General features: G+C 37.4%; 1 protein-coding gene across 3 annotated transcripts in view; it reads left to right on the top strand.

Moving 5' to 3' along the window:
- kansl3 (KAT8 regulatory NSL complex subunit 3) overlaps positions 1 to 17,592 on the top strand; it is a 147,619-nt gene that overhangs the window by 21,951 nt on the left and 108,076 nt on the right. For all 3 annotated transcript variants that reach the window (XM_039769603.1, XM_039769602.1, XM_039769604.1), the window contains exons 2-3: positions 5,066 to 5,345; positions 15,851 to 16,021. In XM_039769603.1, the coding sequence (XP_039625537.1) occupies positions 5,134 to 5,345; positions 15,851 to 16,021 (383 nt within the window). In that variant the 5' untranslated portion in view covers positions 5,066 to 5,133. The remainder of the gene's footprint in view (positions 1 to 5,065; positions 5,346 to 15,850; positions 16,022 to 17,592) is intronic.

Below are 17,592 nucleotides of genomic sequence, written 5' to 3'. Positions count from 1 at the left end.
ATTTACTGCACCATACACAAACAACTTTGAAACATGGCAGTGTCCTACCAGCTGGACTCCTCATGCATAACTGGGTACAGCATACTCAGCCTGTAGTGTTTCTTTCAACAAAACATTCATGTTTCATTTGTGGATTCATGTCCATTTATAACCCTACTATAGGTATATAGTAGCAGAATTCAAGATTTGTCATGCCAAGTGAATTTTTTTCAGTCTTCAGTCATACAGATACAGTGATCACATTCCCATCTTATCATCATCTTCCTAGACTTAACTGACGGATGTTGAGGATGAGATGTTGTTCTGTTGCTGTAACCCATCTACTTCATAATGTATTGCATTGTCCAATCAGAGATATCTTCCCATTACATGGGAGCTATTATTTGAGCATGTATTTTCTTTCTGTTGGCATGAATAAGTCTGATCATTCATCTTTGACTGCTCTCATTAAAGTGGCCACTCTGTCTGTGGGTGTGGGAGTCTATGTCTATACGTAATATAATATGATGTCAGATACTGTTGAATCTGCTCCAATTGTGCAATTTTATTCACTTTCCAAAAGTTTTTCATGCCTGTTTTTCCATAATTTATTGAGAAACTTAAATTTATCTTAGAAATTTTAGATGTTCTAAATACAGTAAACATACTATAATGCATTTAAATAACATAAAAAATGGTGAAAGGTCCTCCTGATTCATGTGTAATAAAAATAAATGCATTTTTCTAATACTGTATATAATTTAATGGTCAAAACCCTGTGCTGCATGTAATAATTATGGTTGAAAATAATTGGACTTGTACTGGCATTGCAGAGCAAAGCTGTTACTAGAACTTTTTGCTGAGAGCTGCTTTTCTGGTTAGCACATTTTATTGTCTGACAGGTAATTATTTTCCAAGCTGCTTAGTAAAAAGAAAATTTAATAGTTACATGTGCTTTCTGAGTAGCCATTGAGACCAAAGTCCCCTTTTTATCCATTTTTTTTTAATTCCCTTCTATTAGTGCTGGGCGGTATACCGGTTCATACTGAAAACCGTTTATTTTTGTTATGATATGGATTTTTCTTGTACCGCAACACCAGTTTAAATTGCCTAAACAACGTTCAGAATATGGCACAGCGGGTAACTGTTTAAGGAGGACCTTTTTCACTGCTACATCGCTAAACACATGCCACAGAGGTGTTGCGCGGGGCTCTTTTTCACTGCTGCACCGTCAAACGAGCATTCAATGGAGTACAGTACATGCATTAGTAGAGGTATTGCGTGGTGAAAATGGACAGAGAACATTTTAAAACTGAAGCTGTAGCAGACGATAAAGTTGAACATGATGACACAGAAGAACTTTTGCTGGAAAAAGTAGTCACGTCTGTTGTCTGGAGATACTTTGGATTTAAAAGGTTGGATGTGGACCATTATGTTCAAACTAGACATTAAGCCCGTTACAATAACGGGCACTAGAACAGTAGTGCATAAACATTAGTAGGAACAGTCTACTGTATATTAAATGGCTAGGGACCTTGTATGTGGCTGTAATATGCGTCACTGTATTGTGTGCCTTTAATTTTCTCTCTCAGTAATACTGGTTTGTATTTCTGTAAAATGCCTGTAATTTTGTCGGACAGTAATACAGTGGAACCTCGGTGGAACCGAAGTAATTTCCCCCATAGGATTGTATGTAAATACAATTAATCCATTCCAGACCGTATGAACTGTATGTAAATATATATTTTTTAAGATTTTAAGCACAAATATAGTTAATTATATCATTGAATGCACAGTGTAATAGTAAACTAAATGTAAAAACATTTGAATAACACTAAGAAAACCTTGAACAACAGAGAAAACTAACACTGCAAGAGTCCGCGCTATAGCCTTACGACCCGCTCGCTAAAAACACCTTTTTTAATGAGTTTTAAGCACAGGGGAAAAAATGAACATTTGAAAAATCCGTAATCTAATAAACAACCAAGAAAAGTAACATTGCAACAATGCACGCGTGTGCCTGTTTGTGTGTTTGTGTGTCTGTCTGTCTCTGTCGCGGGCCTGCACGTGTGTGTATGTGTGTGTGCATGCGTGCATGTGTCTTTCTCTGTGGCGTGCGTGCATGCATGCGTGTCTGTCTCTGTCGTCGGCCTGCGTGCGTGCGTGCGTGTGTGTGCGTGCGTGTCTGTCCCCCGCGCGGGCGTGCGTGCGTGCGTGTCTGTCTGTCTCGCGGGCGCGCGTCGCGTGCGTCGCGGCGTGCGTGTCTGTCTGTCTCTCGCGCGGGCGTGCGTGCGTGTGTGCGTGTCTGTCTGTCTCTCAGGCGGGCCTGTGTGTCTGTCTGCCTGTCTTTTACACGCACGCACCTGTGTGTGTCTCCCTCTCTCTCTCTCTCTCTCTCTCTCTCCCACTCTCTGCACACACAGGGAATGCACAGGAAGAGATTGAACACGTGCCGTGTGGCCCAGCGCATGCGCACTTCACCAGAAGACACACACACGGACACCCAGACGCACACAGGAGTTTTATTAAAGAGGATGTGTGAATACAGTTTCTATACTACTGGATAATAATGCAAGCCAAGTTGTATTTTTTTCAATACTGTGTAATGTACTTGGGTACTGAGTAATAGTGTGACATGTTGACTTTATTCTCGACATTTCCACTTTAACCTCGACGCTTATGACGAGAATAAAGTCGACATGTCTTTATTCTCGCCATTTGTCAAGATTAAAGTCAACATGTTGACTTTATTCTCGTAATTTTTTATTAAATTAAAATCGTAAACTAAACTTCATCTTGAAATGAATATTTCATTTACTAGATTTTCTCAAACCCCATCATAAGTTATGTAGCACATTAAATGATTTGTCTTGTGTTCCCGGAGCTGTGTTAATCGCTACTGCTTCTTAAACTGACTTCCTCTTGCACTAAGAGGAGGCACAGATAGCACACAATACATTAATTTCATGATATTCCTGCTCCCTGAACATTTAGAATGCTAAGATAAATACTTGATATAATTTTCATGATGAAATGCATTAAAGCATGTACAGTATTAATCATGTTGGGAGCACGGTGGCGTGGAGGTTGCACTGCTGCCTCGCAGCAATGGGGTCCCGGGTGTTCCCTGCTTTGAATTTGCATGTTTTTCTGGTGGGTTTACTCGGCGTGCTTCAGTTTCATTTCAAAGTCATGTAGGATGGCGGGTTTTGTTATGCTATATTAACCCTGCTAGTGTATGTATTGCTCGTATTCACCCTGCAATGTGCTGGCACCACGTTCAGGATTTCCTCCTGCCTTGCACACAATGCTTGCTGGGATGGGCGCACCCCTAAATGGGCAGCATAATAAAACATGTATAACGAATATTTTTTTTTTTAAAGTTATGAACACTCCATGGTCTAAGTTTATAACTAGTTTTAATTTCAAAAGGACGTTTATCATGTGGCGATTGGTTATGTGGAGAAAGGAAAAGGAAGGATAGGAACTGGGGGTATAATACGACAGAAAGAGACAGCATGTATGCAATAAAGAAAGCTCGTTCACAAGAACATTGAATTCTGTGTTTGTGTCTTCGACCACCAGAACACAACATTTACACAATATTTAAGTTAAACCTATGCGATACCCATTCATACATCCAGTTTTTTGGAACCTCGTCACATCTGCCATAAAGTTCTCTACACTGAACGTACAGCTGAGGACCCTTTACTGCGGGGGAGCAGCACTACCGCCTCAATACCGTGCATGTTTAATACCTGTTTTAATGCATTTCATCATGAAAAATTATCTTGGCATTCTACATTTTCAGAGAGCAAGAATATAATAAAGTGAATGTATTTTGTGTGGCGATTGCTGCCTCTTAGTGCAAGAGGTAGTCAGTTTAAGAAGAGTGTAGCGATTAACAACTGGGTCGGGGAACACTTAACAAAGCATTTAATGTGCTACATAACTTATGATGAGGTTTGAGAAAATGTAGTGAATTAAACATTGATTTTAGGATGAAGTTTAGTTTACGACATTCTACTTAAATGACAAAATAAACTACGAGAATAAAGTGGAAATGTCAACTTTAATCTCAAAAATAGTTTTTTTTTCTTTCTTCACTGTGGCCCCAATACGATTCCGTGGGGCTATACCACAAATAGCATTATAAATGCAGTTGCAGTTTTATTATTTATGTATATAGCTTAGCTTGAAGCAAGGTCCATATTAATGCAGTTTGCCTTAATGATGTTTCAGTTGGTAAAGATGTCATCACCAAGTTGCACTTATTTTATTTTATTTGGTGAATACTGTGTAATGCACCTGGGCTTGAAGTCTTGGAAATAATAGTATTATTACTGGAAGTTGCACTATTATTTATTTTATTGTTATTATTTATTAGTTTAAATATTATGTAGTTTAATGATGGTAAAGTTGTTTAAAAAGTCACTTTAACATGTCAGTGGACAGAGATTGTTAACATTAACAAAGTGTAGTTGGTTTACAAAAAATATTTACTATTTATTCCTTTTCTGAAGACATTGTTCAGCGCAATACAACTTTTGAAAAGCACCTCTGGATATTTTACTAAGTCTAAATGCCTCTTGGGATGGTTGAAAATATGTTGTCAAAATTTTAGTTTAAGTTGTTTGCAAATATTGTTCAATAAAAAGGCTCTATATTTTGACTGCAGCTGTCATGCAGTGTGATTCCTTCTCTTCATTAGTGCCACCCCCTTGAAAACTATCACTTTATTGGGCCATGCAAACCTGTATTAACACTTATGTGCACATTAAAATGTTTTTTTGTACAATTCTCATGACAGTGGAATAGGTTATTCTTAGCCAGTAATTGCAGTGGAAATGTGGTTAACATCCACTCATGCATTAGGAAAAAAATACAGTCCAATACGATGAAACCGGTATAATTTTGAAAAATGCTGTGATATAGAATTTTGGTCATACCGCCCAGCACTGCCTTCTGTTAAACATATTTGTCTTTTAACAGACACAAATGGCTGCAGACAAATGCTTGTTTATTGATCAATTTACCCTATGTGAAATCTTCAAATTGAATGGTTGTTAATTATATCATTTTTCAGTTGTAGTCTGCCTATTGGAAGATTCTCTGCATTCATAAAATTTGTGTTTGGAGAAAGGAGAAAGGAAAATGTATCGTGGTGGAGAGCGGGATCTGCAGACTTCAGCAAGAAGGATGGGCACCTCCTTGCTTTTCCAGTTATCTGTGCATGAACGAGAATTGGATCTGGTATTCCTGGACCATAGTTATGCCAAGCCCTGGAGTGCCCACCCTGATGCTAGCAGTGCTCGGCCCACGCGAATGTTATTTGTTACACCACGTCGTCAACAGGACACCACTGTGTGAGTAGTTATTTAACTTATTTATTTATTTTTTTAAAAATAGGAATTTAGTTGTTTTTGTTAGTGGCATATTTTTATTCTCTCCAGTTATTCTATTTTATGTAGCTTCTTTATGTAAAATAACATGTATTTTAAAGAGTATTTCTTCAAAGCAGACATATACATAAGTAACTTAAAGGGATACTCTATCCAAAAATTGTTTGTTTTTGTTTAATATGTTACCCTATTTAATTTGTAGAGTTTTGTGAGAAAATGATGGCAAGCTGTTATTTCTGGATCCATTTCTGATCTTTTACTGTCTTCACCTATTCCATCAACACTTGATAGTCTTGTTGACTATTATACCACAGCCCTTCATTCAACATTAGACAAAACAGCTCCTTTAAAACATAAGGAAGGGGATTTCCTTTAAGCGTTCAGCTCCTTGGTATAACTCAGAATTGCGATCTATGAAAGCAGCTGGCCGGCGGCTTGAGAGAATGTCATGTAAGACTGGCCTCACCGTGCACATCCAGGCTTTCTCTGACCACCAAAGAGCTTACAGAGAAGCACTAACTACTTCCAAGAGCACTCATTTTGGCAGAATAATAGAAAGTGGCCATGACAACCCAAGGGTTTTGTTCTCTGTAGTTAACAAACTACTCAAGCCCACATCTGGCCCAACTACCTCTTCAACTGAAGTCTGTGAGAAATTCCTCCAATTTTTCCGTAACAAAATTAAAGATATACATAATTGAACTAACATAAATACATCATCTGTTTATATATTTCCCTGCTTTCCCACTCCATCCAGCTCCTTCTCTAAGTTCTCACCGTCTCATCTGAGTTTAATAACCTGTTTTGTAAGATGAGACCGACTACTTGTGTACTGGACCCCATCACCAGCACACTACTTAAATCCTGCCTTCATGCCATAATCCCGACTGTTACAACAATAATAAACTCATCCCTTGACACTGGCTCTGTGCCGCTCACTTTTAAAATCGCTTTTGTAACCCCAATGTTAAAGTCTGGTCTTGATGCTGACAATCTTAACAATTTTCAGCCCATTTCTCACTTACCTTTTCTGTCAAAAGTTCTTGAGCGTGTTGTAGCCTCCCAACTCACTAATTACTTAACCTCTCATAATTTGATGGAACCCTTTCAATCAGGTTTCAGGGTGCAACACAGCTGTGAAACTGCTTTGCTACGGGTAACCAATGATTTGCTTATGGCAGCAGACTCTGGACAAACCAGCGCATTAATTCTATTAGACCTCAGTGCAGCATTTGACACTGTCAGAAATGACATTCTACTGTCCATAATGGAGAACATGCTGGGTATCTCTGGCACTGCCCTTCAGTGGTTCAAGTCCTATCTCGGCGCCATTCACACAAGTAGTTCCTCACGTCTCTGTTCTCAGCCCTCTTCTCTTCTGTATTTATATGCTATTATTCATAGCTTTGGACTGGGTTATCATTTTCATGGAGACTATTTCAATGTTAAAAGTGGAACTTCATTTGAGCTTTCTCAGCTCACAACCTGTCTCAGTGAAATTAATACCTGGATGGAGCAGAACTCTTTAAAATTAAATTGCAACAAAACTGAACACCTGCAAATTGGGACTAAAGTACAACTTAATAAAATGAGCTTCCCAGTCCATCTTGGTGGTGATCTCATCAGACCTGCCTCTACTGCAAGGACTCTTGGTGTCATTTTTGATTCCTCCCTTTCTTATTCTGCCCACATAAATCACATTAAGAAACTTTCTTACTGTCACCTCCATAACATATCCCATGTTGGCTCCTTCCTATCCTTTTCTAATGCTGAGAAACTTGTCCATGCTTTTATCACGTGCCACATCGATTCCCTACTGGCAGGTGCCCCTCCTTACTCGAACCAGCAGCAGAGAGCACAACACTAGGGGTGCACGATTCAGAAAATCTAACGATTCAATTTTGATTCTTGGGCTCATGATTCGATTCAAAACGATTCTCCATTCAAAACGTTTTTTTTTTATTTTCCATCAGTCTGATACAAAATACAGCCCTGAGATAATAGTTGAAGTCACATTACAAAAATCTAAACTGTTGCAAATATAAACTGCAAACTTTCAACTTAAATTAAACAATTTATATTGACACTTTAAATAAAAGTAGATTAAATAAAACCAAATAAGAGCTGCTATAGTTGGTTTTAAAGTGCCATTATCAGAGTAAATAAAAATGCTGCTACATTGGGCTGTAAAGTGCTGTAACAAGTGTAACATCCAAAATATGAATTAATTGTGAACATTTTCTTTTTACCTAAACCATTTCCATTTCAACAGACAACAGTATTTGAACTGTGACAACTACAGTTAAACTGACAACAGATCAGGATATATTAGATTAGATTTGGGTGTATGCACATTAGTGAGTTTAAAGTCCACCATCTGCTGGAATGTACATGTTCTTTTGTAGAAACAGAAGCTGGTCTAAATGTTCTGGAGTAAGCATGCTCCGCTGTGCAGTTACTATGTCCTCAGCTGTTGAGAATACCCTCTCTGCTGCAACACTAGTACCAGGAATGCATACGTAGCATTTAGCCAGTTTTGCACGGAGGGGCAAGACAGTCTCCTGAGACCTCCACCAACTTAGGGGGTCTTCTGAGAGTGACAATGAGGGAGTTTCCAAATACTTCTTCATCTCTTCCTCAGCTCTGGTGCCAGCGGATTTAGGAACAACTCGGACATTCGTGAAAGTCTTGCCCAGTAAATTCAGCAGGGAAGTATTTCTTTTTTTGGGAACGGGGGGCCTTCATCATCCAGCACTTCATTTGGGATGTCTGGCTCCTCATTCTGCATTAATGCACCATAAAAGAAAACAAAAACGCAATCAACCAACCTTTATCTTTCAATTGAAAATTCAGTGTTGTTATTAATTATTGTATATACCATACATATATAACACTAGCAAAATACCCGCGCTTCGCAGCGGAGAAGTAGTGTGTTAAAGAAGCAATGAAAAGAAAAGGAAACATTTTGAAAATAACGTAACCTGATTGTCAATGTAATTGTTTTGTCACTGTTGTGAGTGATGAGTGTTGTTGTCATATATATATATATATATATATATATATATATATATATATATATATATATATATATATATATATATATATATATATATATATATATATATATATATATATATATATATATATATATATATATATATATATATATATATATATATATATATACATATACATACATATATATACATATATATATATATATATACACACATATACATACATACACACACATATATATACATATATAAACATATATATACATATACATACATATCTACATATATACACACACACCTATTTCGGATCAGTGCAATACGCTGTTTGTTAAAACGGTTGACTCCGCTCTTACGTGCAATAACAAATCAAATCATTCAGTTGTCTTTGCTCATATGTCATTTTAGAGCTGGACGCCTGGCATCTTTTTGGCAACAAGTTCGTTTATGTTTGGTGTGAGGTTCTGTGTTGTGGAGATTCTCAGGATGGATTGCAGGTGCTCATCAGTGAGGCGACTCCTGTGTGCTGTTTTGTTAGTCTTTATCACTGAGAAGAGCTTCTCACACAGATATGTGCTACCAAACATGCACAAGGTTCGAGCCGCATGTAGACGGACTTTTTTTGTTCTTCAAAGTCACCAAAGCGCCGTGCAAACTCAGTGCGCAATAACTCTAGTAAGCGGTAAGTGTTCGGCAAGGCAGCTGAAGCGCTGCATTATGGGATCTGTAGTTTATTGTGTTACCAGCGCTTCATATACCCGGCTTTAATAACAATAATACAGTATATAAAATGATCTCGGGCGGATATAATTACACGCCGGGCGGATGTGGCCCGCGCCCCTTGAGTTTGACACATATGGACTAAATAGAACTTGAAAAGATATATTTTTTCAAATGTGATCGCGCAATTCAGATAGAGTTGACGCACTACAGCCTGCATGCCTCAATGAGTCATCCTCCCTCGCTCTTACTTTTTACCGTTCATCTAATGAATACACTGAGTATGGCTTTACCAAAACAATCATTGATGGCGAATAAAGTATCCATTATTCGAGTATGTAGAGCGGGATATATATATACATATATATATACCCGCTGATCGTATCGAGAGAAGTAGTGTGTTAAAAAGGTAGAAAAGAAAAGGGAACATTTTAAAAATAACGTAACATGACTGTCAATATACAGTATTTGTTTTGTGAGTGTTACTGAGTGTTGCTGTCATCAAGGATTTGATTATCATTATTTCTTTCAATCAGGTTCGTATTTGTAGGATGTGTTGTGTTCAAGTTACATTCCGTGTTTGTCAATCGTTGTAAAGATGACAGGTTTCATTCATCGATTCGTTTCTTACTGCATCAATAAACAGCTCGTCTTCTTCTTTATCTGAGACCTGACACACTGCATGCACGGGTTTTTTACACTGTCTTCCTTTAGCGGGACATTGACTTTTTCCACCGTGTGCTTTGTTTCCACAGTAGCTGCATTTATGAATATGCTTATCAGGCGCTTCATATTTTTTGCTGCCTTTTCAATTGTGTAATTCGGTTTTTGTTCAGCGCTCTTTGGAACTGTTGCTTTTATCTGTGCACTGTGTCAGTTCACGTGAGCCACTCGGTGTACTTGCATCGAAGGTTCCCAGCTGTGCTGGTGCCATCTCGTGCTATGTCCATAGCTTTATTTAATGTTACCTTAGTCCTGGCACTTAAAACTTTCTCTCGCAGTTTCGCTGAGTTTGTGTCAAACACCACCCTGACCATCTCATCTTCCTCTCCATAAGCACAGTCCTTCACCCGTGAATATTTACCCGTGGCAGTTTGCTATTGGATTGCCGCTGACGGACGGCCTTATATGGGCAGGCACTAAATTACAAACGCCAGCGGCAGCCTGTCTATGAACTTAATTTAAAGTGTAGGTTTACATCGTGCTTTGTTTCCGAAGTAGCAGAACTCATGAATATGGTTGTATATGTCACTCGCTCGCTTCTTATTGTTTCGCTGCCTTCTCAATTATATAATGCATGTTTTCTTAAGCGCTTTTTGGAGGTCTTCCTGGTTTTCTATGTACTGCGTGATTATGTGGGAGGCGTGATGATGTCACACGAAACTCTGCCCCCACGGCGTTGAAGCTCATCTCCATTACAGTAAATGGAGAAAAACTGCTTCCTGTTATGACCATTACGCGTAGAATTTCGATATAAAACCTGCCCAACTTTTGTAAGGAAGCTGTAAGGAATGAACCTGCCAAATTTTAGCTTTCCACCCACACGGGAAGTTTGAGTGAGTGAGTGAGTGAGTGAGTGAGTGAGGGCTTTGCCTTTTATTAGTATAGATACTGTGTATGTGTATGTATATATGTATGTTAGTGAGTTTAAAGTCCACTATATATATAAAGCAAACTAAGCAATAACTAGATATTATTGTGGTACATTTAAAGTGCTACATGTCAATGGTAATTTCAAAACCATACACACTGTGTATGTGGTTTTGCTAATAGCATATTGTCATGCCACTGTCATGCAACTAGTGTTTTTCACTTTTACTATTAAAGAATATAATAAATTACCTCAAGTGCTGCCGCTTCAGCAATCACCTTAGAGTGTATGTCCTTTTGCTCATCCTGAGAGAGAAAGGGCAGTGTTTTGAACCTGGGGTCCAGGCTTGAAGATATGTGAAGCATATTGTTCTCTGTCACACTCATGTATCTCTTGTCCAGATCTTTGTAAATTGCCTTTTTGATTACATGGACAAGTGCTGTTTCACCACAGAAACCTGCTTTTGTTTCGTGAAGTAGCTGCGCATGTAGTGGGGCTATCACAGAAAATGTCGGCGTGGCTTCTTCAGACATTGTTTGTTGCCTCTTTTAATGGCTTGAGGGCTGCAGCAACTTCTCCATTGGCGACGTCGGTTCGTCTAGTATGCAGATGCCAGCTCCACATTTTCTTACCTCAGTAGAGAGAAGTGCAGCGCAAATGGCTGGTTGTTGCTACAGGAATCTGTCAATCATGTCGAACGCACTATTCCATTGTGTAGCCACGTCTGTTGTCAACTTGTGCGGTGCCAGCTCCTGAAGTTTCTGTTTAAAGACATGATTTGCGGTGGCACTGCGATGAAAAAATCCGGTAATTCTCTGAATTTTCCCCAACAGATGTGAAACAGACGGCAGCTTCAGAGCTCTCTGTGCCGCGAGGTTGATGGTATGTGCGAAACATTTAACGTGTTGAAAGTTTCCCAGCTGTGCAGCAGCTAGCATGTTAGCAGCATTATCGGTAACAATTGCCAGGTCAGTGGTTGTGAGCTGTCATTCCTGTGCAACAGACTGAATGTTGTCCTTTATATGTGTGGCTTTCATTTATTGCTGTAGTTTGTAAAACTCGGCGACTCAGGCTCCCAGTTGTCTGTAATATAGTGAGTGGTAAAGGTTACATACGATTGGACTGCCCTTGATGTCCATGCATCGCATGTTAAGGCTACTCTTGTTGCTTTCTTCACCGCTTCCGCTACTTTTTTCTTCGTCTCTTCGTATAACAGAGGTATCGCTTTTTCAGCAAAAAGCCAACGGTTTGGTATAGCGTATCTAGGCTCAACTGTTTTCAGCATGTACCGAAAGCCTTCATTTTCAACAACGCTGTAGGGACGCAGATCTTTGGAAATAAAACAGGCTATGGATTGAGTTATTTTCTTCGCCCATTCAGAGTTGTTTAGAAGTTTGAAACACTGATGCAGAGTGCGTTGGTCGCCTGGAATGTTTCTTACTTTTGGCTGAACTTCGTTTGCATCCTCTGGATGATGACGTGCCATGTTTTAGCTTTACAAGGCTTGCATATGACATGAGTTTTATCAATCTCTTTCTTGCCATCGATGTTGTAGAATCCAAAATTTGCCCAAACATCTGCATTAAGTGAGGACGGGGCTGGTTGAATATTCTTTTCCACTGCGTTTTCCATGGCTTGTCCATCGAATGCTTGTGCGTGCGCGCACTCACTTTCTTCTTACTCACACCAAGGATTACTATCTGAGCAGAAACTAGCATAGCGCCATCTATAGAATTGATAAACCCCTATCCGGAAAAATAGTTAAACTCGCGTCGTTATAAAATGGGAAATATGAATCGATTTTGTGTCCTGTATGAATCGATTTTGAATCGGTAGAGATAAAATTGCGATTCTTTTGCGAATAGATTTTTTTGCACACCCCTACATAACACCCATCCTGCTCCGCCTTTACTTACAGAATCGAATATAAAATTCTACTAATAACCTACAAAGTCTTAAACGACCTTGCGCCAAACTACATCACTTCTACGTCACTTCTTACCTGTCCGCTCACTAAGGTCCTCTGATTCTGGCAATCTTGTTGTACCCCATAGTAATCTACACTCCATGGGTGGCAGGGCCTTCAGCTGTATAGCGCCCAGACTCTGGAATGACCTATCGAAATTAATCAGGTCAGCTGATTCCATGAATTCTTTTAAAAAAATAAGTCAAAACTCCTCTTTTCAGGAAGGCTTTTAGCTCTACCTGACTTTATTACCCTTCTCTCAGTTTACCTCTATGTCAAGTTGTTCATGTAACCTGTATGTGTGTGTGCGCGCTAGACCATCAGTTATGTTGTCTGTTAGGCTTTTTTCTCTCTCTGAATTTACTATCTTACTCTTCTTCTTTATTTATTTATCTGGTTTAGTACAATGCTATATACTGTATTACCTTGCCGTTCTTTCTTAAACTCGGTGAAGTGCCTTGAGCATGGGAAAGGTGCTATATAAATAAAATGTACTATTTTATTATTATTATTATGGAAAAAAAATCTCATGTAACTCGTGTTGCATAATCCACATGTTATCAATTTGTCTGGTCAAAATGTGCAAAAGGTGTGTATTTGGTTAAAATATTAAGTTACTTCTTGGCACTGAAGATCAATAGGAAAGATTTCATTCCCACAATTAAGATCTGCCTCTCACTCTTCAATTCAGAGAAATTGCACTTGCTAATGCCGTCTTGAGGTTTGGTTGCAGGTAATTTATCAAACATTCAGGACATGTTTATTCACCAACTATCAAGAAAACTGTCGCCAAAGAAATACAATAGTTTCTGTCAGTACCTTTAAAAAAAACTGTTTTAGACAGCTTATAAAGTTGATTTTTTTTGTTGAGAATGCTTTCTGAAAACTACATATTTTAGTTTCAAGCATTCTGCAAGGCTGAGAGAATATTTAGTACCAGTAGTAGTAATTTTTCATTCCACTGAACATCATTGAACATGTGTGTCCGCACCATTGTAATTGACTACAGCTCTGGCTCTCCCAAGATAGACTGAAGGACATTGGTTAAAATAAAGTTTAATTAGCTGTTATTAGCAGTTGGATTTTCTTTCTGACACAAAGTAGATGGTGAAGGAAGGCATTCCTAAACCTCTTAGTGTCCCACAGGGCTAGGTCTTGTCAGTGATCTTTTAGTCATTATGTCAATGACTGTGTTTCACATAATTGATTTTGTAAAAAAAAAAAAATCCATTGTTAAATTTATCGATGATACCACTCCTGATGAAATGATACAGAAGAGAAAGAACAAACTAATTACAAAGTGCTGTGTGACTTTGTGTATTTAAGGAAAAAGACAACTTGAGGACGTGTAAGGTGTTTGTTTCTCAAATTGCAGACTCTGATGTACATAGCCTTTTATGCGTTTGTGCATTTGGGCCTTCCCGTTCTTCTCTCCTAGTTAGATCCAATTTATCAATTCTTTCAGGATGGTAATAGGAACTTTTTTATGAAACCTTCAGTTTCTGGGCAGTCTGTCATATGGAAAAACCTTCATTCTGCAGGTTAAAAAATTACATGTTTCTTGAGAAAACTCTTGTATTTTGGCCATTGTTACACCAAGAACTTAAAGTAAGGAAGCCCAATACCTTGCAGCCTACGGAAAGACAATTTACTTGCTTGATTGAGCAGGATAACAGTTTTCAGCAATGCTAATGCTATTACAAAGGTTTTTCTAATAACCAATTAACATTTAAACATGACTAGCTAAGGATAAGCTAAAGAAATTTACTGTTGGGTTACTAAAGGAACGGCTATTGAAAATGGGGCTTTGCAGTCATATGTGACTAATAAATTTTAAAATGGTCATTTCAAAAACTAATAGCCATTAGCAATATATTGGCTTTGTACTAAATCAATTTAATGGCATTTTGATATAGAAGTTCCCTAAATTCTATCAAAAATACAGAAATTTACTATTATATATGTTGCATTGAAAGTATTTTTCCCGTTTCTGTATTTGCGTCTTACTCTTTGGAGGACGTGCAGCCTTATTATTCACTACATGACATTCTCAAATTTACCCTAATTCACAGTCATGGGACAAGAGTTTGTTCCAGCAGCATTTAGTGCAAAACAGGAAACAACATTGGATGGTGCACCAGTCCATTTCTTGATCTACACATCTACACTCAGTCTGAAATTGCTATTTAATCTTTAGGTATGTAGGACAAAAGCCATAGCACCAAGAGGAAAGCATATGCTAACACCAGGAAAATATGCAAAATCCATACAGGTAACAGTCAGGCATTGCACTCCACATAGGATACTTTTTGTTTTTGTGTTTTTTTTAAACCATGAAGTTCAATCTGGGTCCGTTAACCTAGAAATGGTTGTGCAGGATTATAATTGCCTCCGGTGAACAGCTGAAATGCTAATGGCAATGTTCATTTCTACATAATAAGTATTGCATTGTATAATATAAATAAGTAACTTTTTATTTTACACTTGTTGAAAGTATTAATGTTTCCTTTGTTTTTGTATAGATAAATGGGACATTTTTATTAATACTTTTTTAAAATGTATTTTCTTTTGTGCTATACTTATTTTGTTTCCTTCTGGCCATTTTGTTTCAGAAATGTGATTTTACATATTCATTCACATGAAGTAATCCATCTCTGAAACTTGATTTCTTTTTGTTTAATTTAACAGCTCCTGTGAATAATTGTTATACTGTTTAACATTCAGGATCCTTAAAATGTTTGTAAATCAAAACTGATGTAAAGATGAAAAAATAGAGTACAGCTGATTCTTGTGTAGTTTGCACATTAATATTTTATACTGTTTTTAGAATACTTTCAGGAAAAGTCAGTTGGTTCCATTGTCCCTGATTAGCATAAAGTAGTATAAAACAGTAGTTGAATATATATTGCATGCAATAACTGCATCAAACCAACAAGCCAATTATTTTACCAAGACTCAAATAAACGTTTTGAGGTGTACTCTTTTTCCTCAGTTTCTTTATTGCAGCTATGCTATAGCATAAAAACATATATATATTGTACTGATTTATAACTTTGAACGTTCCATTGGACTGAATTTGATAAGTGTTGTGAATTCTTGGTATATCAGCCAATAGATTTTGTGATTCCAATAATATTCAAGAAATTCAAAACCATATACATTTATATTATACTTGCAGAGAAAATGACATGCCAATTGATGTAGAGACGGTGACACCAACACCAATGCCTCTATATGATAACCAAAAGGCCCGAAGTGTCATGAATGAATGTGAGAGACATGTTTTGTTTGCACGAGCTGATGCAGATACTTCTCCTCCTCCAGATGACTGGGAAGAGCATCTCAACAAGTAAGCCAAGTTCTCTTATCACTCTCTTTATGAAACTGTCAGTGATTCTATACAATGTGGATTGTTATATTTAGGTTAATGTGTTGCAATTTTGCACTAACATTGTCTCTTCTATTAAACACTTAAATATTATACATTGATTGCATTTTTTTGTAATTAGAAATAATGATGTCAATCGCGAAAAACACAGACAAGTTCAAGTACCATTTGTAGTTGCTCTTAAATCAGGGCATCTTTTTTTGGATTTCTGAGTACAAAGAGAGTTAATGATTAATATTCCATAGTCTGCTTGTGGCTAATAGGGATGTCATGACACCGGAATGTTTGTATTCAATACCAATGAAATTTTATAATACTTGTTTCCAATTTGATACTGCAACAAAAACAGAAATTCCTTTCACCGCCTTTTTAATTAAAAGTACCTAAATTATTCAAGGAGACAATATTGTACCTTTTTCTACAATAGACTATAAAGTATTTAACACTAATAATAAAATTTAAAATAGTGGTATTTCAAGCAATTATTTGCACCTCTGGGAAAGATAAGTAAAAAGGGTTATAAATATTCAGTTTTTGTTGAATTACATTAATCTTGCACTGAAAGAAATTGGAGAAATTCAACTTCCCTCATCAAGAAATAATTATTTAACAAAACCACATTTGCCACAATTATTAGCACCCTTTAAAATTCTTATGAACGAAGTAAAATTGCAGTATTTTTTTCTGCTTATATTTTACTTTTTTTAAGTCGATCACAGTGTGACAGAACTTTCAAGCAATAATCCTTGACTCCCTTGTTTCACAGGGATATAAATATGTAGTTAGATGATAATAGAGGTAAGCAAATCCCCAAGGGTCACTGATAGATAAATACAGAAAAAAGTAGCATCTAGGGGTGGCCTAGTTTCCAAAACTACCATCAGACATAACAGATTATTTGGATAGCATGCCAAAAATAACTTTGTCATTTAACCACAAATACAAGTCCCTGGAGTATACTAAACACTACTGGTTCTGTGATTTTTTTTTGTCAGGCTGTTTTTCCTCCAAAGGCCATTTGAATCTTTTTAGGGCACATAGCATCATGGATTCCATGAAAATACCATGAATTCCATGAATTTACATTTAACTTTGACTGCCTCTACTAAGAAACTAAAACTGGGTCATTGTTGGATCTTCCAGCAGGACAGTGATCCAAAACGTATATCTAAATCAACACAATAAAATGTAGTTTCTGCCATGGCTGTCTCAATCCCTGGACCGAGAGGAGAAAAACTAATCAATGAAGTTTACTTTTAACAAATAGACCGACTCATTTCATCGCCAGTACAGATGAGTCAAATAGATGTTTTACTTGGTACTTTCCTTTAATTTTTTTTTTTTTTACTTTTTAGTTTGTTAGCACTGCAGCCATGCAGTTTCCTCCCTCATACCACATTCCTACAGTATTTGCATGACCCTTTCCTTTATCGTGATAGTGTAGGACATGACATTAAAAAGTGATTAATCTTGCTATATGCAAGTTAAACTATTACAAATCACATCTAACCAGTGATGCCATGTGCTCTCTA

Source organism: Polypterus senegalus, chromosome 11 (genome assembly GCF_016835505.1).
Source record: "Polypterus senegalus isolate Bchr_013 chromosome 11, ASM1683550v1, whole genome shotgun sequence".
Lineage (NCBI taxonomy): Eukaryota > Metazoa > Chordata > Cladistia > Polypteriformes > Polypteridae > Polypterus > Polypterus senegalus.
Note: the sequence above shows the minus strand (reverse complement) of the source record. Positions and strands in the feature narration are given on the sequence as shown.